This window comes from Salmo trutta, chromosome 29, assembly GCF_901001165.1.
Source record: "Salmo trutta chromosome 29, fSalTru1.1, whole genome shotgun sequence".
In the NCBI taxonomy this organism is placed as follows: domain Eukaryota; kingdom Metazoa; phylum Chordata; class Actinopteri; order Salmoniformes; family Salmonidae; genus Salmo; species Salmo trutta.
In genome coordinates this window covers 21,209,101-21,233,649 of record NC_042985.1, presented here as the reverse complement: position 1 = coordinate 21,233,649, position 24,549 = coordinate 21,209,101, and the positions used below count along the sequence as shown (strand labels likewise).

The 24,549-nt window shown below is 42.9% G+C and overlaps 2 protein-coding genes across 2 annotated transcripts; both read left to right on the top strand.

The window, feature by feature from the left end:
• Positions 1-350: 350 nt before the first annotated feature.
• rplp2b (ribosomal protein, large P2 b) lies at positions 351-2,528 on the top strand. The gene is made up of 5 exons (XM_029721203.1): positions 351-476; positions 1,237-1,360; positions 1,506-1,554; positions 1,780-1,875; positions 2,405-2,528. The coding sequence occupies exons 2-5, from the start codon at positions 1,238-1,240 to the stop codon at positions 2,479-2,481; spliced, it is 345 nt and encodes a 114-aa protein (XP_029577063.1). The 5' UTR covers positions 351-476; position 1,237; the 3' UTR covers positions 2,482-2,528.
• Positions 2,529-12,969: 10,441 nt separating this feature from the next.
• On the top strand, positions 12,970-17,854 carry fth1a (ferritin, heavy polypeptide 1a). Its single transcript, XM_029721198.1, has 5 exons — positions 12,970-13,210; positions 15,205-15,310; positions 16,390-16,536; positions 16,978-17,103; positions 17,470-17,854. The coding sequence occupies exons 2-5, from the start codon at positions 15,209-15,211 to the stop codon at positions 17,626-17,628; spliced, it is 534 nt and encodes a 177-aa protein (XP_029577058.1). The 5' UTR covers positions 12,970-13,210; positions 15,205-15,208; the 3' UTR covers positions 17,629-17,854.
• Positions 17,855-24,549: the final 6,695 nt, after the last annotated feature.

Below are 24,549 nucleotides of genomic sequence, written 5' to 3'. Positions count from 1 at the left end.
ATGTCATATTGCCAAAGGCAAGAATGGTACTTTCGTAAGGGTTATGTACTGTTTCATAGAGTATGGCACTATGTTGGTACTAATGTAGTCCAAATTAGGTGTATGTTCTAAGGTCACAGCACAGTCCCAGCTCCGTCTGTCCAGTTATTGACCACTGAGAGTCAATGGCACTTTGCTGGACTGAACAGTGGCCCAATCACTTACATGGGTATCATTATCACCATGTAGTGATTCCAGTTTCCCTAAATGTTGTTTTTTTCTGACATTTTTCATTGTGTTGACGCCGCCCGTCCTCCGGACCATCTCCTCACTTCGCCTTGCAAATCAAGTGCACCCTGTTGTGAATTTTGTCCTCCAATCAAAATTCATTCGATTTCCCCGCCCATCAAGCGTTTTTCCGTTTCCCCCTGCGTTGGAACTTCCTTTCCGCCTGTGCAAATCTCGTCGTGAACACGCATCTGCCTTCTCCGTGTCAAGTGAGTGTCTTCTAAAGGAAATGTAGTATATATACACCATGTGAAAATAAGTCCAACACGGCGCCATAACGTAGGCATTCCCTTCAAATATTTGTCTTACCCCTAAACTAAAATTGGACAGCAAATAATGTATTGGTGAGGAGCATGCTAGCCAGTTAGCTTGCTACCTAACAGCCATGACATGTCACCATGTGTACCTGCTCTCACTGTCGCTCAAAGAAACAAGGCCCAAAACTGTAGCTAGCTGATTGGTAACATTATTTGCGAGGTTTTTTTTCAATGGCACATCTTAATATTCTGATTGAAGAAATAACAGTTATCAGTGACAACCTCACCAACTGGAACTTTGTGGACAGTGCGCTAGCAAACTCGGCTAGCTAGCTAATTTGCAAACCTCATTTACCTAGCTAACGTTACCTAGTTAGCTAATCTATCAGATGTTTTGAGTAAGGCAGTGAGTCCTAGTGTTTGATAAAGATGCCCAACCAACGTTTTTTTTCTCACTTAGATTATGGAGAAGGTGTATAAATATCACTTGAAACAAATGCTTAATAGGTGTTTGTAGGCCTAGTTACTTGATGCTCTGTGGGTATGACATGGAAAAGTTATAATTGTTTCTGTATGTTATAGGGTTATACTGCGAAGTTCACTTTGAGACGCATGTGTACTACTTTTATTTGTCTAAAGTAACTTAACTGTATTGGGTATTTTTTCAATGCCCTGTTTTTTTGTCATAACTGCATCATGATTTGAATTGCAGAATGCGTTACGTTGCTGCATACCTGCTCTCTGCCCTTGGTGGTAATGCCAGCCCACAGGCTGCGGACATCAAGAAGATCCTGGAAAGTGTTGGCATTGAGGCTGACAACACACGCATGGAGAAAGTGTGTTTAATATCACGTTTTACCTTAGTGTTGAGTAAAAGAAATGCACGATTTGTGTGTTCTGAAAGTTGAGCTCAAACAGGAAACAACATGCTTGCAATCTCTGGACCACTAATTTCTGACCCCTTTTTCTCTTCCCCTTCAGGTTGTCACTGAACTTGGTGGCAAAAATGTGGAAGAGGTGATTGCTCAAGGTGAGTTGCAGAACTGTCAATGCATAATGAAAAGTCACTGAAGAGAACACATCTACTTATTAAAATTAGAACCTGAAATAGTCAGTCTGGACTAAGAACACGGGTGGTTTAATCTGCTAGAAATTTGCTTTGAAACTCTAGCATGGCTTTTCTGCCAAAGTTTGTGTTTAGTATATACAACAATATAGTTGTAATTAAATCAGTTAACTGTAATTTCTCTCATAGGCTATGGTAAACTGGCCAGTATGCCAGCAGGTGGTGCTGTGGCAGTGGCCAGCTCAGGTGGAGCCGCTGCTGCTGGAGCAGCTGCCCCCGCTGCAGGTGAGCATACATCAGAGCCCACACGAGTGTTCTAGATCCTTGTCAAGTTGACCTTTTGGATGGCCATCATTTTTCATGCCAAACTGGGCGCAATGCCATCTTTTGGGGTGTTAAATTTATAGATATTGATGTGCGGGTCAGCTCAATATCTATGGGGCACTTGGTCAGGCAAGCTAAAGCTTATTTGCGTTTACTAAATACATGGAAAATTTATAGTACAGACCAGAACAGTCTCAATGCAAACAGCATTAAAACAGTTTCGTTGCTAAATGCATGGATTTTTTTAATTGGTGGGGGGGGTCATTATTTTTATTACATCATGGCTGGTAGAATGGGATGGTTTTAAAAACAGCAGGTCAGTTTCGGATTGATAAATGGCTGATGAGCGCATTACTAGTACATAAAGGGTAGTTTATTTTTTTTATGAACATGTCTTTTGGTAAACTGTATTATATTACTTTCACTAGAGCTAGCTGTGTTTTCAGACAATGTATATGGTATGGTTAATTAATTACTTATCTCTTTACAGCTGAGGAGAAGAAGGAAGAGAAGGAGGAGTCTGAAGAGGGATCTGATGACGACATGGGATTCGGCCTGTTCGACTAAACTTGTTCAAAATCTGAAATAAACTTGTAAAAAAGGAAAAGGCTAAATATTCTGTGTATTTTCTTCTTTGGGTATTTTGCTTAATGAAAACTTTTTGTTTCCATCTGGACACAGCCACTGGAGCAGTTGGGTGCTGCATAGCTCTTGATGACTGTTCCATTACATTTACACAAGTCATTGGATGAGGGTGTCTTCTGTACTGATGATTTTTGGTAAGAGTCCTGGATGCTCAGTTGGAGCATTAACACGCATCACTTGCGGTAGTGTTTTGGAAGCAAAAGGACCTTATCTTTCAAATCAGATAAATGTAATTAAAAAGGATTAAACGAGATGTTGCGCTCAGGCAATAATTTTCATTGTCTGAAAATAAATGTGCTAGAAGTGTAATAACTACATGGATGATTGCATGTTTTCTTATGTGATCTAAATAGCTAGTACTGTGTACAGTATTAGTGTTCCCACACGAACATGCAGTATCTCCGTGTTACAGCGCGTGTTTACGAACAACAGATTGAAGTTGGTCTACTACCTGTGCTAATTGGCCATCTGCATCTAACGTGTGAAAATGGATGCTACAAACGGGTTGTCAATGGAAAAATACTATTGGCTGCAACTTAACTGTACAGCAAGTGTATTTTGCATTTGTGAAATTATTTTAGGATGTGAAAGTAGGGATTTCTGTTTAGAATTGTACCACAATTGAGAATCGATTCAGGTTTAGGTGGAGTATTTGGCTGTTTAGGCTTCCAGAGCCACATTGCCTTTAAACAACATGTAAGGTCCTTGGACTATAAGGAGCAATGTTAGCCACCTTTAGTCAATGTTTGGACTTGGTGCTGCAGTGCAGCCATGTAGGGTTGAAGGTGCAAGTAGTCATTTGCTTGCTACTGTACATTTCTTTGAATCTAATTCTATTTGGGGAATTATAGTCAAGGTGTGTGATGGTGGTATTGATTGTCGACTAATTTGACTGCTACGACAATGTTTTCGGTAGTTACTAGTGTGGTAGTTGGAAAAGGTTAAATTCATGGATAAAACAGCAGATAGCGCCATTTACCCTTCTGCTACTGGCCCTGACCAGAAACAACCCGTCTCCCTAGACACTTGTCTGAAAGTCTTGAATGGGTACTATAAGAAATCTTGAGCTCATGAGTCTGCAGCTACTCTTCCTAAGGTCCACATAAAATGAGGCTAATACATAACATTAATAGACAAGTACATCACAAGGACAGAACTATGTACACACATTTCAAATCCCATTTGATTTGTCACATGTGCCGAATACAACAAGTGTAGACCTTACAGTGAAATGCTTACTTAAGCCCTTAACCAACAATGCAGTTAAGAAAAAAGAGAAGAATAACAAATTAAAGAGCAGAGGTAAATAACAATAGCTAGGCTATATACAGGGGGTACCGGTGTCGAGGTAATAAGTACAGTCGTGGCAAATTTTTTTGAGAAAATTAATTTTCAAAGTCTGCTGCCTCAGTTTGTATGATGGCAATTTGCATATACTCCAGAATGTTATGAAGAGTGATCAGATGAATTGCAATTAATTGCAAAGTCCCTCTTTGCTATGCAAATTAACTGAATCCCCCAAAAAACATTTCCACTGCATTTCAGCCCCGCCACAAAAGGACCAGCTGACATGTCAGTGATTCTCTCGTTAACACAGGTGTGTGAGTGTTGACGAGGACAAGGCTGGAGATCACTTTGTTATGCTGATTGAGTTCGAATAACAGACTGAAAGCCTCAAAAGGAGGGTGGTGCTTGGAATCATTGTTCTTCCTCTGTCAAACATGGTTACCTGCAAGGAAACACGTGCCGTCATCATTGCTTTGCACAAAAAGGGCTTCACAGGCAAGGATATTGCTGCCAGTAAGATTGCACCTAAATCAACAATTTATCGGATCGTCAAGAACTTCAAGGAGAGCGGTTCAATTGTTGTGAAGAAGGCTTCAGGGCGCCCAAGAAAGTCCAGCAAGCGCCAGGACTGTCCTAAAGTTGATTTAGCTGCGGGATCGGGGCACCACCAGTACAGAGCTTGCTCAGGAATGGCAGCAGGCAGATGTGAGTGCATCTGCACGCACAGTGAGGCAGACTTTGAGGAGGGCCTGGTGTCAAGAAGGGCAGCAAAGAAGCCACTTCTCTCTAGGAAAAACATCAGGGACAGACTGATATTCTTCAAAAGGTACTGGGGTAAAGTAATTTTCGCTGATGAATCCCCTTTCCGATTGTTTGGGGCATCCGGAGAAGACGAGGTGAGCGCTACCATCAGTCCTGTGTCATGTCAACAGTAAAGCATCCTGAGACCATGTGTGGGGTTGCTTTTCAGCCAAGGGAGTGGGCTCACTCACAATTTTGCCTAAGAACACAGCCATGAATAAAGAATGGTACCAACACATCCTCCGAGAGCAACTTCTCCCAACAATCCAGGAACAGTTTGGTGACGAACAATGCCTTTTCCAGCATGATGGAGCACCTTGCCATAAGGCAAAAGTGAAAGCTAAGTGGCTCGGGGAACAAAACACAGATATTTTGGGTCCATGGCCAGGAAACTCCCCAGACCTTAATCCCATTGAGAACTTGTGGTCAATGCTCAAGAGTCGGGTGGACAAACAAAACCCACATATTTTGACAAACTCCAAGCATTGATTATGCAAGAATGGGCTGCCATCAGTCAGGATGTGGCCCAGAAGTTAATTGACAGCATACCAGGGCAGATTGCAGAGGTCTTGAAAAAGATGGGTCAACACTGCAAATATTGACTCTGCATCAACTTCATGTAATTGTCAATAAAAGCCTTTGACACTTATGAAATGCTTGTAATTATACTTCAGTATTCCATAGTAACATCTGACAAAAAGGAAGCTTGGCCCCGGTGATGTACTGGGCCGTATGCACTACCCACTGTAGTGCCTTGCGGTCAGAGGCCGAGCAATTGCCATACCAGGCACTGATGCAACCCGTCTGGATGCTCTCTGGTGCAGCTGTAAAACCTTTTGAGGATCTGAGGACCCATGCCAAATCTTTTCAGTCTCCCGAGGGAGAATAGGTTTTGTCGTGCCCTCTTCACTACTGTCTTGGTGGGCTTGGACCATGTTAGTTTGTGATGTGGACCCCAAAGAACTTGAAGCTCTCAACCTGCTCCACTGCAGCCCCGTCGATGAGAATGGGGGTGTGATCGGTCCTCCTTTTCCTGTAGTCCACAATCATCTCCTTTGTCTTGATCATGTTAAGGGAGAGGTTGTTGTCCTTGCACAACACGGTCAGGTCTCTGACCTCCCTATAGGCTGTCTCGTTGTTGTGTCATCAGCAAACTTAATGATGGTGTTGGGGTCGTGCCTGGCTGTGCGGTCATGAGTGAACAGGGAGTACAGGAGGGGACTGAGTACGCACCCCTGAGGGGCCCCCGTGTTGAGGATCAGCGTGGCAGATGTGTTGTTACCTACCCTTACCACCTGGGGGTGGCCCGTCAGGAATTCCAGGATCCAGTTGCAGAGGGAGGTGTTTAGTCCCAGGGTCCTTAGCTTAGTGATGAGCTTTGAGGGCACTATTGTGTTGAACGCTGAGCTGTAGTCAATGAATAGTATTCTCACATAGGTGTTCCTTTTGTCCATTTAATAAGTATACACGCTTTCATACATTTATGCCTTCATAGCCATGTGATTCATAGACTACTGAATGCAAGTGAAGCACATGAAAATCAAAATACAAAAATGAGATGTGTTGCAAATAGGCTGCTGACACTGCTAAATTCCCCTGGTGTAAATAATTCTACCATGTTCCTATAGTTACTGCCCTTAATGGGTATCCTGGGTATAGACTTTTTACAGTTACCACCCTCAATGGGTTTCCTGAGGTAAAATGTAATCTCTTAAAGGTCCAATGCAGCCGTTATATCATATTGTTCTGGCTAACAATTAAGTACCTTACTGTGATTGTTTTCAATAGAAATAGTCCAAAAGAAACATATCTTATTTGAAATTTCTCAAGCTATAATTTTGCTAGGACTGTCTGGGAGTGGTCTGAGTGGGGAGGGGAAAACAGAAAACGACTTGTTATTGGCAGAGAGCTTTGGAAAGCTTTCTTATTGGTCTATTAACTAATTTGTCAACAGGCAAGCCAAAACTCCATCCCACCAAAACAGGCAGAAATTTCAGGTGTATTTCAAACAATTCTTACACTAAAAGGGCATTATCATAATTTTCTACAATTTCACAGTATTATTCCAACCTCGTGTGGAAATATATAAAACACAAATCACGTTTTGGACTGCACTGGGCCTTTAAATGTGTAGGACTTTTGTTACAGCTACCACCGCTATGGGTTTCATTAGGTAAAATACAACATTGGCACCTCCTCCACACTGACTAAAGGCGTATGCATGCTTCCCAGCCAAAACAGTTTGTGCATATATTATGATGACATTTTGGTTCGTTTTGGACTTCGGCAAGGGTTTTTTCCGTTGTTCAGGCACACAAATTTTTTTCTCGAGGCAAGCCGAAGTCGGTAGCCGATTGGTCAACAGTAGGGATTCTACAATGAAGTGCCTGTTGTCATTCAAAGGGAGACAACTCCTTCTCATGCACATTTTTTCGCTTGAGAAATACTGCACCAAACATCCTGGTCAGATGCAAAATTATGTGACGAAGATCTCGACAACAAATGGCAAAATTAATGACAGATGTCTTATGTTATCTGAGATTAATTCTGACTATTTTGAGGAAGTGTATACTGGCTACAGCGTCTCAACATTGACAAACAGTACTATTGCCTCTTTTTTCTAATTTTCAAGCGAAAGTATTTTTTTTTTAACGGGATAGCTGAGATATAGTGTAATGTGTTACAGTCTACCACCCATGAAGGGTTTGCTGAGGTATTGTGCTGGGCTTTGGACCTGCTCATAAAATGAACACGGTCCCTGTGAATCAGTTGTTGTTATGCTTCTGCTCATATAAAATGAACCAGAATCAGATGGGAGTTTCACCTAAGGTCCTTGGCTCCGCTGAGGCTTTCACCTCAGCCACCGTGATCAGAGTTAACAGACGTGAAAGCAGCAACCTTGAATCATGTGGAGTTTCCTCCCTCTAAAGTTAACTTTATGATTTCCACCTTCATTCCCCTACACCACATTCACACCCAGCAGCATCCACCAGTCACACACATACACACATCAGTACATACTTCGGTATCATGGACAGAACTAGATTTAAAATAAGAATATACACTTATGCCGAACATTCCATACATCAATAATACTTTGCTCTACTGCGACAGGCCCTGATATCCTGAAGTCACCGCTTCAATGTTCTTTAAATATCTTGAGAGATTCTCACATCAGTCACCCACTGGGCACAGACGTCAATTCAATGTCTATTCAACATTGGTTCAACATAATTTCATCAAAATGACATGGAAACAATGTTTATTCAACCAGTGTGTGCCCAGTGAGTAGTCAGAGAGCTGAACAGAGTATCATATCATATGCAGCTGTCAGCATTGGTGTACTTTGTCAGCAGCTACTGGTTGTTGGGCAGGTGGTAAATTGGCTGTGCCAAATAATCATTGAAGTTGTTAGTGCTTGCACTAGCCCCAGCCCCAGTAAACACAATTTGCTGAGTATGAACAATGCAATGTTTATCTAGGACACAGGAAGGAATGAAACATAAGATGGACTTTACACCCAATTACATTTTATAACCTATGTTACAATGCCCTCATTTACTGTTAGCCCATGACATCAATATACACTGAGTGTACAAAAAATGTGTGTTGACACATGGTCATGAGTGTGTGCTTCAATACCACTGGTGACAGTTGGGAGTGCCACCGCATGACATTGTGGCCTCATTGAAAAGGATGTGTGCGTTAGTGGTGCACGTCTCAGCTGGTTCACCCAGCTGCAATTGTTAATAACCCATCCCCCCGCCTCCGGCTGGAGGTGATAAAGTGAAAACCGGAGGCCCGCCACTGACCCCTTATGCTTGATCCAAGAATATGGTCATAGGCATTGTATGGAGAGTGTGACGCAATTGCGGAGCCGCCGGAGGCATGCAGAGGCCAAAATCAAAATCCATACCGCATTGTCGTGCGCCTCTCAAATTTTGTAACAATGCGGAGGGTTCCGTATAGCTCCGCATTGACATGATTGGCTGACCGTAGGTGGGGGAGGGAGGTCCAGTATAAACCCAAACTAAGTTCCTTGACAACTTCCTTCACAATAGCTCTGCTCCGCTAAGCACAAGAAGAATGAAAGTCCTGACATCTGCGGCTGCTGCATCGCAGTAAATGCTGTACGGCCACTTCAGATGGCGGATTGACCATGTAGAGCCTTTATCCCGCAAATATACACGGAGTGTACAAAACAACACCTGCTCTTTCCATGACATAGACTGACCAGGTGAATCCAGGTGAAAGCTATGATCCCTTATTGATATCACATTTAAATGTAAAGTCCCTGGTTCTGGTACCGGTTCTGACAAACATTTTAGCAAAGAACTCGATCTGTGGACACCATAGATCGAAATTTGAGTGATAGCCCTGGTTCCCACGGACACTGTAGGATATTTATTGAGCCTGTATGACATAGGATGTGAAATCTGAAACCACTTGAAACTTCTTCTTCTGACAGTCCAGCAACTCCTGGCTGAACCCTACCTCAGCCACTGACAAAGCACGTGTCTGCATCTTACAAGGCTTTACATGGTCCATCCAGTGTCTGCAGTGGACATACTGCATTTATGCTTCTTGCCTTTGCTGAGCAGACCAGAGCTGTTGTCAAGGAAGTTGTTTATACAGGACCTTCCGTCAACCAATGTCAATGGGGAGCTATACAGAGCCCTTCACATTAAAACATTTGGGAGACGCATGGCAATGCACAATTTGGCCTTTGCATGCCTCCAGAGGCTCCGCAATTACTTCACGCCATCCATTCCACGTCTCCGACCACATTATCTGATCAAGCAATAATTGGCTTTGAGCCTAGATCGTAGAGCAGCATGAGATAGTGGTTACATCACTGTAGCACATTCAGAGATCGATTTATAGCCATTAATCTCAAATAATTCATAGATTTTAAACAAAAAACACTTTCTGTTTGTCATAAATGGACAAGATTTAACGAGTTCAGGAAGCCAAGCTAGATGGGACCAGACGTTTTGATCAAGAGAGACCTTTAGAAAATATGCACATTTTCTCTAACACTAACAATACAAATATTTTACAGTTATAAAGAAGGTGAAATCTTATAGTTAGGCATTTTATTTGATTATGCAAAGTGTAACGTCTGCTTCCAACTCACACTCTCAAACACATAGAGCCCCTGAACGCAGCTCACTTTCCAGCTCACACTCTCAAACACATAGAGCCCCCGAACACAGCTCACTTTCCAGCCCACTTTCCAGCTCACACTCTCAAACACATAGAGTCCCTGAACGCAGCTCACTCTCCAGCCCACTTTCCAGCTCACACTTTCAAACACATAGATCCCCTGAACGCAGCTCACTCTCCAGATCCCAATCACCTGAATTCTGATCACCTGTTCTAACACCTGTATGTCATTATCATACACTATTTAGTTCAGTTCTTTGCACCCCATCACTGTGAGTTATTGTTTGTTTTGTGACACGCTTCTATTCAGAGTTCTGGTGTTCCTGTAATGTACGCCTCCCTGTGTATGATAGTTTTGGCCTGCCTCACTAACGATGCCTATTCCCTGCCTGTACCTTAGTCTATTGGATTTCCTGTTATCAACCTATTGCCTGATCTCCCGGACTATGTTACTAGCCTTTTCCATGCCTGTACTGTTCCCCTGTTGGACCCCCTGTGTATGACCTTCTGCCTGCCCCTGGACCCAGCTACCTGCCTCCTCCTGTGGTCCCTTACAATAAACACCCGCTGCGCACTGTGCTTGAAACCAGCTCTGTCTCCCATCGTGTTCATTACACAAAGCATATAAGTCAAGACTTATTCTTCGTTTTTTTTAATAGGAAATACATCATATTTTTATCATATTTGTACTGTTTACTTGAGCTTGTGTCCTCAAAAGTGACTACACCTCAGCAATTTACAATTATTTTTACCAGAAAGTTTAGATTTTAACATTTCTTGGAGTATGTAGCATTATTAGTTATTGTTTATGGCCCTCTCATTATAAACAATTCGTTTTGGGGATTACATTTTGTTACATTTAACTGGTTAAATCTGCTTCAATCAGTGTAGATGAAGTGAAGGAGACAGGTTAAAGGATTGTGAAGTCTTGAGATAATTGAGACATGGATTGTGTATGTGTGCCATTCAGAGGGTGAATGGGCCAGACAAAAGATTTAAGTGCCTTTGAACGGGGTATGGTAGTAGGTGCCAGGCACGCCAGTTTGAGTGTGTCAAGAACTGCAATGCTGCTGGGTTTTTCACACACAACAGTTTCTCGTGTGTATCAAGAATGGTCCACCACCCAAAGTACATCCAGCCAACTTGACACAACTGTGGGAAGCATTGGAGTCAACATGGGCCAACATCCCTGTGGAATGTTTTTGACACCTTGTAGAGGGCAAAAGAGGGTGCAACTCAATATTAGGAAGGTGTTCCTAATGTTTTGAAAACTCAGTGTATGGGGAGACATGCTGCTGAGCCATCAACTGTCATCCATATGCTGCACTAAAATACGCTGCACTTCTTTGTAACAATGTATATCAGATGTGGGTGATGCAGCAGATAGCCAGTTCTTCTAAATCTTCAAATCATTTTAATTGTATCCATGCCTAATTCATCATCAATCCTGTATAAAAAAACAAGTGGCGATGAAAGGCGTATCTTAATTATTACTAATTAAGGTAACCTTGTCCCCAGACTAATATGTAGCACATTATGTTTCCTAGCATTGGGAGGAAGTGTCTGATGAATGAGATTACTTGGAAGGTGCAAATGAGAGATTGTGAGACCTAGTGGCAAAGGAAACGAGACAGTTTTATTCATGGGTTGGATTTTCAACCAGTGTCTATGGCATTATGTTGCAGCATTTTCTGTTGTGATTATATGATACACTGTATGACAATGACCCGACAGTCCTCTGCTCTGGGTGGCTGACTGTCTGGTACACACAGTGGTTATTAACTGTGTGTAGCATACCAGACAGACAGAGAGAACTGTGGTGGTGATGATAGTACTGTTTATCTGCTACAGCTGTTCAGTGTCAGGTAGTGTCAGTATTTAATCACATGGTGTTGGTTCTTCCCATTATTTAAAATAAAGCCTGAAACTTATAGTCACTCAACTGTAATCAAAGAATTCATAATGGTTTTGTATACTTATCTGAATTTGCCCTATTTTTCCACCATGATAATGCCAATCAACTAAGTAGGACTACACCATAAATAAGTAATTTCACTGATGGTATCTCATTCATGTGGCCACAGTTAGACTCTCAGAACTTATTTTAATGTGATTTTAATGTGTGGCACCCATTGTTCTTGGGGTTCTGAGATCTTTTGTGTCGATCAGACTATGACATCTGTTCTGCTGTTGTCACTTTTGGGAAATTCAGTTCCCCCTTCAAAATATCCCTGTTACGCAATATCATGAATTGTCAGCATCTCTGCTAAGAAAATGTGGTCTACATGACTGTTTAGTTCCTTATTTCAATAATCCTGTTTATTGTGTAAGGCCAGCAGTTTTTAAAGTGTGACCTGACCAGGGAAAAACTCTGGGTCCATCCTTGGGAGCCTTAGCCTAGTATTCTTTTGGTCATGACTGGTGGTCTGGAAAAACTCTAGACCAGAGATCATCAACTATATTTAGCCGCGGGCCGATTTCTTCTTGAGCGGGGGGCCGGAACATAGACTGCAAATTGACTGCAAGAAACCCAAACAGATATAATATTAGACTAATACAAAATAATGTCAAACCTTGCTTGAATATGATCTCTCTATTATGCGTGAAAATACATTTGACATTTTAGTCATTCAGCAGACACTCTTATCCAGAGCGATTACAGGAGTAATTAGAGTTAAGTGCCTTGCTCAAGGGCACAGATAGAATTTTCACCTAGTTAGCTCGGGGATTCAAACCAGCAACCTTTCAGTTACTGACCCAGTGGTTAGTTGCCCAGCACTCTTAACTGCTAGGCTACCTGCCACCCAGATTTCTCAAATAAAAATCACTTGGAGCTGATTTCCTGGTGTTTTTAGAGTTTTTTATGTCCAACAATGAAAACTCAACAGAAAACTTGGGGGGGTGGGGGCAAATAAAACCACCATTTGCCCCTGGGGAACCCTGCTCTCGGCTCTACTCATGTGATACCATTTCCATCTGTTTGCTATGTCTCACTGAGTAAGAAAGGATTTCAAACAAGTGTCTTGCTTTACCATATCGTTTTCAAAAGTTTGACCAAAAAGGTAATATTTTATATAAATGACAAAAATATGTGCTTTGACAGTCCCTCCTTGCGCCAGTCCCCTCCCCTTCCTGCTTTTGACGACGTCATTCCCTATTTAACCACTGCGCAACCTTCACCACTCACGCATATCAGTTTGCAGACGAGAGTAAAGGTTACCTGCTTCAACAGTGCTTGAACGGCAACCTTCTACTCTTTTGAAGCAATATCTTTTTGATTGAATTCATCCCTTTTGAAAACCAAATTAGATCAAGCTATCCATAAAATTTCGGAACATCGTTGAAACGAACAATTCGAATCACTCACACCACCTCTTCGGACCAGAAAAAACACAAGGTAAGAAAAATAACATATCTAGCTAAGAATAAATAAGTTACTAACCTAGCTGTTTGGCATAATAGTTGGATGGATGATGTAACTTAACGTAACTAGCTAGCCACTACCGCACAAGGCCGTACTACTGAGGGTGGCTAACTAGTTAAGTTATGTAACAAGCTACGCAACCTACTGTAGCCAGCTAGTTAACGTTAACAAACTTGCGACGATGTCAAATGCGTTGTAACGTTAGCGTAAAAACGCTGAGTTATTTTACAACGCTAACGCTCGCTACTAGTAACAATCGTAAATGTTATAATGGCGGTGTTTTTCGGTATCGTGGTGGTTTACTTCATACGTCCTTGTTTTGCCAAATAATGGCGTCTTACGTCCAGTTTTGGGAACTATTTTCTGTGATCGGCTCCTTGATTTTCCGTTACGTCGACGGCACAGCACCAATTTAACTTGCTGGGGCCCAGACGTAGCGTTTTCGTCCGCTCTCCTACGCACACCGCGCCCTTTGTTCTTCTCTGCCTGTATGCGCGACGTTGTTGTGACTTTCGTTGCACTGATAGCTTCTCGTTTGCGGCAGAATTAAGTGTGGAAAGTCGCTAAATGCTATCAACTAAACACTCATTTGGGGAAGAGTCTGAACTCGCTAAATATAAATTGGCAACACTGATGGTCTTGGTCGGTGAAGTGCGACGATCTATTATATTAACAAGATGGTCGATTAACAATGGAAGTACATGCCTTCAAAGGCGGAATATATGTAGCCAATCTATTGTAGAATAGAGCAATTCCCTCTTATTAACAACTTAAACATTATATTCGATCAAAATGACTTCACATATCAAAATAGCAATTCAGTTTTTCTTTTACCTTTAATTTTATTGCTGAAGGCCAAACCCGGACCACGCTGGGCCAATTGTTCACCACCCTAGATGCCTCCCAATCACGGGCAGATGTGATACAGCCTGGATTCGAACCAGGGACTTGTTGTGAAGCCTCATGCAGTGCCTTAGACTGCTACACAACTTTTTTTATGACCTATGTGGCATCAATGTCAAACTTTTATTCTGTCAATTGACTAGTGTAAATAAGATCATTTGTCAGTCGGTCAAACTGAGTTTTGGGTAAATTACTGTATTTCAATGAATTAAAACCTCAAACTAACTAAATTGTAATGTATACACATATTGAAAGCATTTCATGAGAACTAAAAGGTGTGCAAAATGAAATATTGGCCCCATTTACAAATGTATTGATAAACCTCTGGGGCTACTTCAGGACTATCTGAAAACCAACCAAATTTGCTTTGGTTGCACTCCAGTTGGCAGAAGTGAATTAGCCTAATTATTTTTTGCCAACTTTTCCCACCTATATCAAACTACACCCAAAACCAATTATTGTTTGAGTTCAGTCATAGCTGCTAACATTTCTTAATGAACCATAACTAAAACAAGGCTATATCAGGAAGTGCAGTTGTCCTTAAAGCAGACCGTTTGCTTAATCTGTGTGTACATATTTTGGGCGGCGTCGACCCTCTTGCTACCTCTGGGTGCAATGTGCATAGATAAGGTCCGAGTAGCTAGCTAAATAGAAGAATATATCTGTTTTACTATTTAGTGGCAGCTGGATTTGCAATGACAATGACCTGCCCATCGTGTTTAAATGCGTCACTGGTATTTTGGGTCATGTTTCGCTATTACTTGCATGCTGACACCGCGTGTGGGGAGATATGCACGCTTCATAAAGTCCAAATACTTGCGGGACTCATGGTGTACTAGCCAACTAAAGGGCTACAGTGATGCATCTCTCATAACCAAACCATTTACCTATAGAATGGAATGACTGGATAGCACCAACTTTCTGTAATGTTAAACTGAGTTATTGACGAGTCGGATAATCTTCACTCTGGCATCAGGGCTCCATGCTGTTTTAAAAGTGCCTGAATTCATTGACCCAAAGTGTGCCAACCTTTCCTTTTGACATTTAATGCATTTCCATTTCAGAAACATGACTTCTCAGGTGAGACAGAACTTCCATCAGGACTGTGAGGCTGCCATCAACCGGCAGATCAACCTGGAGCTGTACGCTTCCTATGTCTACCTGTCCATGGTAAGACTGGAAGGGGAATGGAGAGCAAGAAGGGTTTGGCAAGTGTAGTCAAGGACACTAGTATGACTGATTAGATTACAGGAACACTGAGTCATGCGGTGTAAGAAAAGGTTACACCCCATGACAGTGCAGATGGGTGTTTTCAACACTGCCCTCTTGCATCCCATTTAATACTAGGGCTGGGTGGTAGGGCCTAAATCGTCATTGTTTTCAACCTTGTGAGTGATGCACTATTTTATTTAGTTATATCACACTCTGAATGAGTTTTGTTATACAATTCACTGCATTTCAAACAGTCAGAAATTCTGTGAAGAATTCAGGGCTCATGAAATTATATCTAGGCCAAATGTAAGCCTTCCACACCCACTAATTTAATTATCTAATCAAAATAAAGTTATTTTTTTGCAGTAATCGCTGTAAACGGGGGGCTAGCATGTTTATGCCTGAACTTTCTCACTTATTCACAATTCATTCAGCACTATCTGTAATCATGGTAGCATCCATATTCATGTAGATGTGTTTAGTAACATGTTCTTATTTAGTGACTCCAAAATGACAATGCATTATTTACTATTTCTATTGGACGCAAATGTATCCAACAAATTTGGAGTCACAAGCTTGATGTAGTCATTGCGTGCTAGGAATATGGGACCAAATATGTCAACTTTTATATGCTAGAGTAAATTTGTCCCAATACTTAGTCCAACCATTTTAGGGGACCATGTATAAAAGTGCGGTACTTTCTAAATGGTTGACCCGATATGGATCAAAATACCCTCAAATTAAAGTTGTCTGTAATTGATCCTCGTAGTCATTGTATCATTTCAAGTGCTGGATACAGATCTAAAATGTCACTGTCCCAACACTTGTGGAGCTCATATTTTCGGCTTACTGATAGCGCAGTCATTGTAGATACACATTGATTCTACTGATAGCCAGCCACTAATGTCAAGATTATCATTTTGATATTGGGCTTTTGATTCGGCAGACGGTGAATGTCTTGTGATCAGCTTTTTATGACCAAACTGGAACCAGCCAGGTATCTTTGAACTCATGGTCTTTACTTTCTCCTGTCTCAGGCGTATTACTTTGATCGTGATGACCAGGCCCTGCACAACTTTGCCAAGTTTTTCAAGAACCAGTCCCACGAAGAACGTGAGCATGCTGAGAAGCTGATGAAAGTTCAGAACCAGAGGGGAGGGAGAATCTTCCTGCAGGACGTCAAGGTGTGTGCTAAGTGCTTGTGTGTATGTCCATGTTTCGCCTGTGTGCAAATGCATGCTTTCAGCAGGAGTTTAATGTGAGGATATGATAGTTCCCATCTAGGGAGGGCCGACAGAGGGATGAGGGTGTGGACCACTTATCTTTCACAGACATTTAAACCGCTGCGAGTGTCATTGACACTGTCAAAGATAAATGGACTGTTACAATGGGCATGGAGATAATGTTAAACAGCAGCCATACTGAATCCTAGAGAAAGGCAGACTTTGCTTACAGAGTAAAGTAATGAAAGGTTTAGAAAACAGACAACAGGTTATTGGTTATTAAGCAGTTAGGTAGCCAATGTGTACTCCAGTTTGTCTGACATAAGCAAGTGGGGGGAATAGTGGCTTGTGTAGAAGCACTACTGCTGCTCTTTCTAACAGCGCATATATGGCTTGTTCTAGAAACCAGAGAAGGATGAGTGGGGTAGTGGTGTGGAGGCCCTTGAGAGTTCCCTGCAGCTGGAGAAGAGTGTGAACCAGTCCCTGCTGGACCTGCACAAGGTCTGCTCTGAACACAACGACCCACATGTGAGTATATGGCATCATGACCTATACAAAGGCAAAACACTTATTTTTAACTGCAAGATGTTTTTAAGAATGTCTTTTAAATCTTTAATCTAATCCACCCATATTTCACATGTAATTCAGGATATCATAAACAGGATGACAAATATGAAAAACCTGGCGGACTTCAGGTCCTTGCCGTGTACACTTTTATCCGTGCCAAGTCCAGTGGGTCACATGAAGGGTTTACTCTGGGGTTGTAAAAGCCCTTTTCCTACAGGGTCTAGAAGAACACTAGATTATTCATCCCTGTTCTGTTTGAGGCATCACTCCATTGAGTTTCTTACCTGTTCGTCCTTTCTCTCGTTTGTCCTTATCTTTCGCTCTCAGATGTGTGACTTCATTGAGACACACTACCTGGACGAGCAGGTGAAGTCCATAAAGGAGCTGGGTGACTGGGTGACCAACCTCCGCCGCATGGGTGCCCCCCAGAACGGCATGGCCGAGTACCTGTTTGACAAACACACTTTGGGGAAAGAGAGCGCATAGATAGACCCTCCATTTTCTTGCTATATCTGTATTTCTGTCTTGCTTGATATATCTATAGGACTGGCATCAATCAAGTTTATCCTTGAATCCTTAGTTTGCGCTATGCTGTTCCCTCCAGTTCCTATAAGCCAGTAGCCCTTTTCCTCTCTTCCAATTGCCTATCTAGCCTGCTTGTTTTGACTGCAGTTGTCATCAAACCAAATAAAAGAAACCCTCTGGATTCTGATGGGCCTCTTTGTCATACTTCTGCAGAGGTGTGTGCGTATATAAAGATTAGTCTAAATGGTCTCATTCAGACATAGTTAAACACTGATCAAAATGGATGGAATAAAGACAACTCAAGTAGTTGGAAGATATAGTGGAAACTACAGTAGCTAGAGAATTGAGACTGACTATAAAGTAGCACACTGATATAAGATGAAATATTAAAACTACTAAACTAATTTAGTTGATCACACTGCAATAATGCATGTGCAGAGCTCCAGTGCTTCAATGCTATTAAACCTCATCTGAGAATATTTGATATATATACAGAGTATACCAAACATTAGGAACACCTTACTAATAGTTGTGTTCCAAAATATTGACGTGTTTCATTCTGAAATGCTTATGTCAATTTTTCATGCTTATGGATACCTTTTCAGTAAGATGTTACTGTTCTCAGGTTTCCAGCCAACCTTTCTATGCATGTGAAGTACATGTCAGATAATGTCACGACTGTCCTGATGGAAACACCAGATTTGTCGTAAACATTCCAAATATTGAATAAACTAAATACAGTCAAGGTGGGCTCTTGTCTAAAATGTTTCTTTTTTTTTTAACTAGGCAAGTAAGTGAAGAACACTTTTCAATGACGACCTGTGAACTACCTTGTTCAGAGGGCAGAACAGATTTTTACCTTGTAAGCTTGGGGATTCAATCTTGCAACTTTTGAGTTACTAGTCCAATGCTATAACCACTAGGCTACTCTGCCCCCTGAGAGATGGTGGTGGAAAGGCTTTGAAGTGACAGTATTGATTTAATAACCATATCGAAGTAATCTTGCAGTCACAAGATGAAATGTGTGGTCCTCCCCTCCGACTTTGAAAAGCATACAGTTTATTAGGCTACAGATGAAATAAACTATGAACTCCACAGCATGGTGAAATTGCAGTGATGAGCTTGATGCTCCTTTCCCAAAAATATTAAGTGCCTTATTCTGGTGATGAAATTAACACCCAATGCTTGGCTGCCATTTGACAATTAAAAATGATCTCACTCTGTCCATGAAATCAACCTGATTTGTGACCCACAATCATTTAAGTTGGCCATCCCTGATGTAGGCTATACCCGCACTGTATCTACGAGCTGTTGGCTAGAGTGCATGTGCCAATACCAGAGTGGGCACATTTCAACAAGCAGTTGAAAATGTGATAGTGCGCATAAAAAAACTTGTTTCTATGTCATCACGCACAGACTAATCTGCAATTGAAACGCGTATCTGGTGGGAAAATGCTAAGATTTTATTATTGCGGATTTGAATATTTAGATAAATCTGGTGCAAATTGGATGGAAACCTCACTATAGATTAAGATTTGAGATGTATATTAAAAGGTTTTGTGGCAAAATGCTATCTATTATTTAGCTGGAATGGAATGTTTGTATCCTGCAGATTTGACATATTACTTGATAATTTTGTAAATATGTATTTTTATATATTGATGTCACAGACATATCAGTAGACAGGAATTCTAATGATATCTAGTTTATGTAAGCTAGTGGAGACTGCTAAGGGGTGGACGGCTCATAATGGCTGGAATGATACCAAACGTGGTTTCCATTGACTCCATTCCAGCCATTACTGTGAGCCCCCCCCCCCCAGCAGCCTCCACTGAGTGTAAAAAACATTAAGAACACCCCCCCTTTTTCCCTCAGAACAGCCTCAATTCGTCGGGGCACGGAATCTACAAGGTGTTGAAAGTGTTCCACAGGGATGCTGGCCCATGTCGACACCAATGCTTCCCTCAGTTGTTTCAAGTTGGTTGGATGTCCTTTGGGTGGTGGAGCATTCTTGATACACACGGGAAAGTGTTAAGCTTGAAAAACCTAGCAGCGTTGTAGTTCTTGACACAAAACGGTGTGCCTGGCACCTTCTGCCATACCCTGTTCAATGGCACTTAAATCTTTTGTCGTCTTTCAATTGTCTCAAGGCTTAAAAATACTTATTTAACTGGTTTCCTCATATCCATCTACACTGATTGAAGTGGATTTAACAAGTGACATCAATGAGTGGTCATATATTTTACCTGGTCAGACTATGTCACGGAAAGAGCAGGTATTCAATTAAGTGATGCCCTTGAATGGATGTAATAGATTACATGTAATCTGTTACTCCCCAACCCTGCCCTTAGTGTTGTGGGTCTATGACATCATCTAGGGTTCTATATCTATGATCACCAATGTGTAATTTGTACAGTTCTTATATACACTGCTCAAAAAAATAAAGGGAACACTTAAACACAATGTAACTCCAAGTCAATCACACTTCTGTGAAATCAAACTGTCCACTTAGGAAGCAACACTGATTGACAATAAATTTCACATGCTGTTGTGCAAATGGAATAGACAACAGGTGGAAATTATTGGCAATTAGCAAGACACCCCCAATAAAGGAGTGGTTCTGCAGGTGGTGACCACAGACCACTTCTCAGTTCCTATGCTTCCTGGCTGATGTTTTGGTCACTTTTGAATGCTGGCGGTGCTTTCACTCTACCGGTAGCATGAGACGGAGTCTACAACCCACACAAGTGGCTCAGGTAGTGCAGCTCATCCAGGATGGCACATCAATGTGAGCTGTGGCAAGAAGGTTTGCTGTGTCTGTCAGCGTAGTGTCCAGAGCATGGAGGCGCTACCAGGAGACAGGCCAGTACATCAGGAGACGTGGAGGAGGCCGTAGGAGGGCAACAACCCAGCAGCAGGACCGCTACCTCCGCCTTTGTGCAAGGAGGAGCAGGAGGAGCACTGCCAGAGCCCTGCAAAATGACCTCCAGCAGGCCACAAATGTGCATGTGTCTGCTCAAAGGGTCAGAAACAGACTCCATGAGGGTGGTATGAGGGCCCGACGTCCACAGGTGGGGGTTGTGCTTACAGCCCAACACCGTGCAGGACGTTTGGCATTTGCCAGAGAACACCAAGATTGGCAAATTCGCCACTGGCGCCCTGTGCTCTTCACAGATGAAAGCAGGTTCACACTGAGCACATGCCCGGCTGGCGGGCGGCGACGGCTGCGCCCGGCTGGCGGGCGACCCTTGCTGCGCCCGGCTGGCGGATGACCCTTGCTGCGCCCGGCTGGCGGATGACCCTTGCTGTGCCCGGCTGGCGGGCGGCGATGGCTGCGCCCGGCTGGCGGGCGGCGATGGCTGCGCCCGGCTGGTGGGTGGCGATGGCTGCGCCCGGCTGGCGGGCCACTCTGGCAGATCCGGAACGGCGGGCCACTCTGGCAGATCCGGGACGGCGGGCCACTCTGGCAGATCCGGGCAGACGGGCCACTCTGGCAGCTCCGGGCAGACGGGCCACTCTGGCAGCTCCGGGCAGACGGGCCACTCTGGCAGCTCCGGGCAGACGGGCCACTCTGGCAGCTCCGGGCAGACGGGCGGCTCTGGCGACTCCTGACTGGCGGGCGGCTCTGGCGACTCCTGACTGATGGGCGGCTCTGGCGACTCCTGACTGATGGGCGGCTCTGGCGACTCCTGACTGGCGGGCGGCTCTGGCGACTCCTGACTGGCGGGCGGCTCTGGCGGCTCCTGACTGGCGGGCGGCTCTGGCGGCTCCTGACTGGCGGGCGGCTCTGGCGGCTCCAGACTGGCGAGGCTGGGCTGACGCACTAGATGCCTGATGCGTGGGGCTGGTACAGGACGTGCCAGCCTGGAGGCACGCACCTCAAGGCTTGTGCGTGTAGCGGGAAACACTGGACCGTAGAGGCGCACTGGCGGTCTTGAGCGCAGGACTGGCATCACCCCTACCAGCTGGATGCCCACTTTCCCCTGGCACATGCGGGCTGCTGGTACTGCGCGTACTGGCCTGAAGATGCTCGGCCTCGCCACTGTACCCATCACCCCAAAGCACGGGACCTGTCCAGTTCGTCTCTGCCCAACAAGGGTACGGGGAGCTGGCCTGGGGCTCCATCCTCGCCCCGCCAAACTGCCCTTGTGCCCCCCCCAAAAAATTATTGGGGCTGCCTCTCGGGTTCCCTTACCAGCCGTGTTCACCAGTCCTCGCCAAGTTTCCTCCGCTGCTTGGTCCTGTAGTTCTGTCACAAGTGTCGTTGAAGAGATGAGACCAAGGCGCAGTGGGTACCGGAATACTCATACTTTAATAAATTATATATAGTGAGTAACGGGAAAAACAAGAAACAGGAACGACAGCTAACAGATTTGCAGGCTAACATAACGCAGTGCAAATACAACTACCCACAAAAACCCAAACCAAACACACACCTATATATAGGACTCTCAATCAGAGGCAACTAGCAACACCTGCCTCCAATTGAGAGTCCAACACCCAAACCTAAACATAGAAAAACTAAACTAGACAGAACGTAGAAAACATACAAAACACAAACCCTCTGCCACGTCCTGACCAAACTAATACAATTACTCCCTCTGCTGGTCAGGACATGACACATTTATATATTTCTTAATTCCATTCTTTTACTTTTAGATCTGTGTGTATTGTTGTAAATTGTTAGATATTACTGCACTGCTGGAGCTATTAACACAAGCATTTCGCTACACCCGCAATAACATCTGCTAAATATGTGTATGCGACCAATAAAATTAGATTTTATTTGTAAACAAGAGTAATAGTGACCAGTAGCAGGATGAATAATGTTGAAGTCGGAAGTTTACATACACCTTAGCCAAATACATTTAAACTCAGTTTTTCACAATTCCTGATATTTAACCCTAGTAAAAATTCCCTGTCTTAGGTCAGTTAGGATCACCACTTTTTTTAAGAATGTGAAATGTCAGAATAATAGTAGAGAGAATGATTTATTTCAGCTTTTATTTCTTTCATCACATTCCCAGTGGGTCAGAAGTTTACATACACCCAATTAGTATTTGGTAGCATTGCCTTTAAATTGTTTAACGTGGGTCAAACATTTCAGGTAGCCTTCCACAAGCTTCCCACAATAAGTTGGGTGAAATTTGTCCCATTCCTCCTGACAGAGCTGGTGTAACTGAGTCAGCCTCCTTGCTCCCGCACGCTTTTTTAGTTCTGCCCACACATTTTCTATGGGATTGAGGTCAGGGCTTTGTGATGGCCACTCCAATACCTTGACTTTGTTGTCCTTAAGACATTTTGCCACAACTTTGGAAGTATGCTTGAGGTCATTTTCCATTTGGAAGACCCATTTGCGACCAAGCTTTAACTTCGTGACTGATGTCTTGAGATGTTGCTTCAAAATACCCACCAAATTTTACTTCCTCATGATGCCAGCTATTTTGTGAAATGCACCAGTCCCTCCTGCAGCAAAGCACCCCCACAACATGATGCTGCCACCCCTGTGCTTCACGTTTGGGATGGTGTTCTTCGGGCTTGCAAGCCTTCCCCTTTTACCTCCAAACATAACGATGGTCATTAAGGCCAAACAGATCTATTTTTGTTTCATCAGACCAGAGGACATTTCTCCAAAAAGTACGGTCTTTGTCCCCATGTGCAGTTGCAAACTGTAGTCTGGCTTTTTTATGGCGGTTTTGGAGCAGTGGCTTCTTCCTTTCTGAGCGGCCTTTCAGGGTATGTCGATATAGGACTCGTTTTACTGTGGATATAGATACTTTTGTACCTGTTTCCTCCAGCATCTTCACAAGGTCCTTTGCGGTTGTTTTGGGATTGATTTGCACTTTTCACAACAAAGTACGTTCATCTCGGCTGCATGGTCCTCTGGTGTGTATACTTGTGTACTATTGTTTGTACAGATGAACGTGGTACCTTCAGGCATTTGGAAATTGCTCTCAAGGATGAACCAGACTTGTGGAGGTCTACAATTTGTTTTCTGAGGTCTCGGCTGATTTCTTTTGATTTTCCCATGATGTCAAGCAAAGAGGCACTGAGTTTGAAGGTAGGCCTTGAAATACATCCACAGGTACACCTCCAATTGCCTCAAATGATGTCAATTAGCCTATCAGAAGCTTCTAAAGCCATGACATCATTTCTGGAATTTTCCAAGCTGTTAAAAGGCACAGCCAACTTTGTGCATGTAAACTTCTGACCCACTGGAATTGTGATACAGTGAATTATAAGTGAAATAATCTGTCTGTAAACAATTGTTGGAAAAATGACGTTCTAACCAACTTGTCAAAACTATAGTTTGTTAACAAGAAATTTGTGGAGTGGTTGATAAATGAGTTTTAATGACTCCAACCTAAGTGTATGTAAACTTCTGTCTTCAACTGTAAATAGATACTAATGGTAATGGCAATCAATAATCAATGAACAGCAGCATAGGTGTGAGGGGGAGCAGTAATTGTGTAACCCGTAAGACAAAGTTGCAATCTGTAAGATGTGGACATGTAAATTGCCTTTCATGTCTCTATCTATTAAATACCTGTATTCTACCCTACTATAGTAGTCGATAATGAATCATATCATAAGGAATCATTCTCTCATATTAGATGAGAGGCAAACTTTTGGAACCTCATCCATCATGACAATTACGACATTAAAAGCAGATAAACAAACTGCATTGCCCCCATTAGTCTTATTAATGCAGACACATCACATTTTGATGCCTTGATTTTTTAAGCAATAGGCCTAGTTACACAATTGAGGAGTATCCTCCTTATTGCCAAAGGCTTCAGAGCAGGTCCTCTAATCTTATAATGACCTGGAAATTCCTCATCTTGTGTACAGACAGACACTTCTGATCGTAATAGCTTGGGA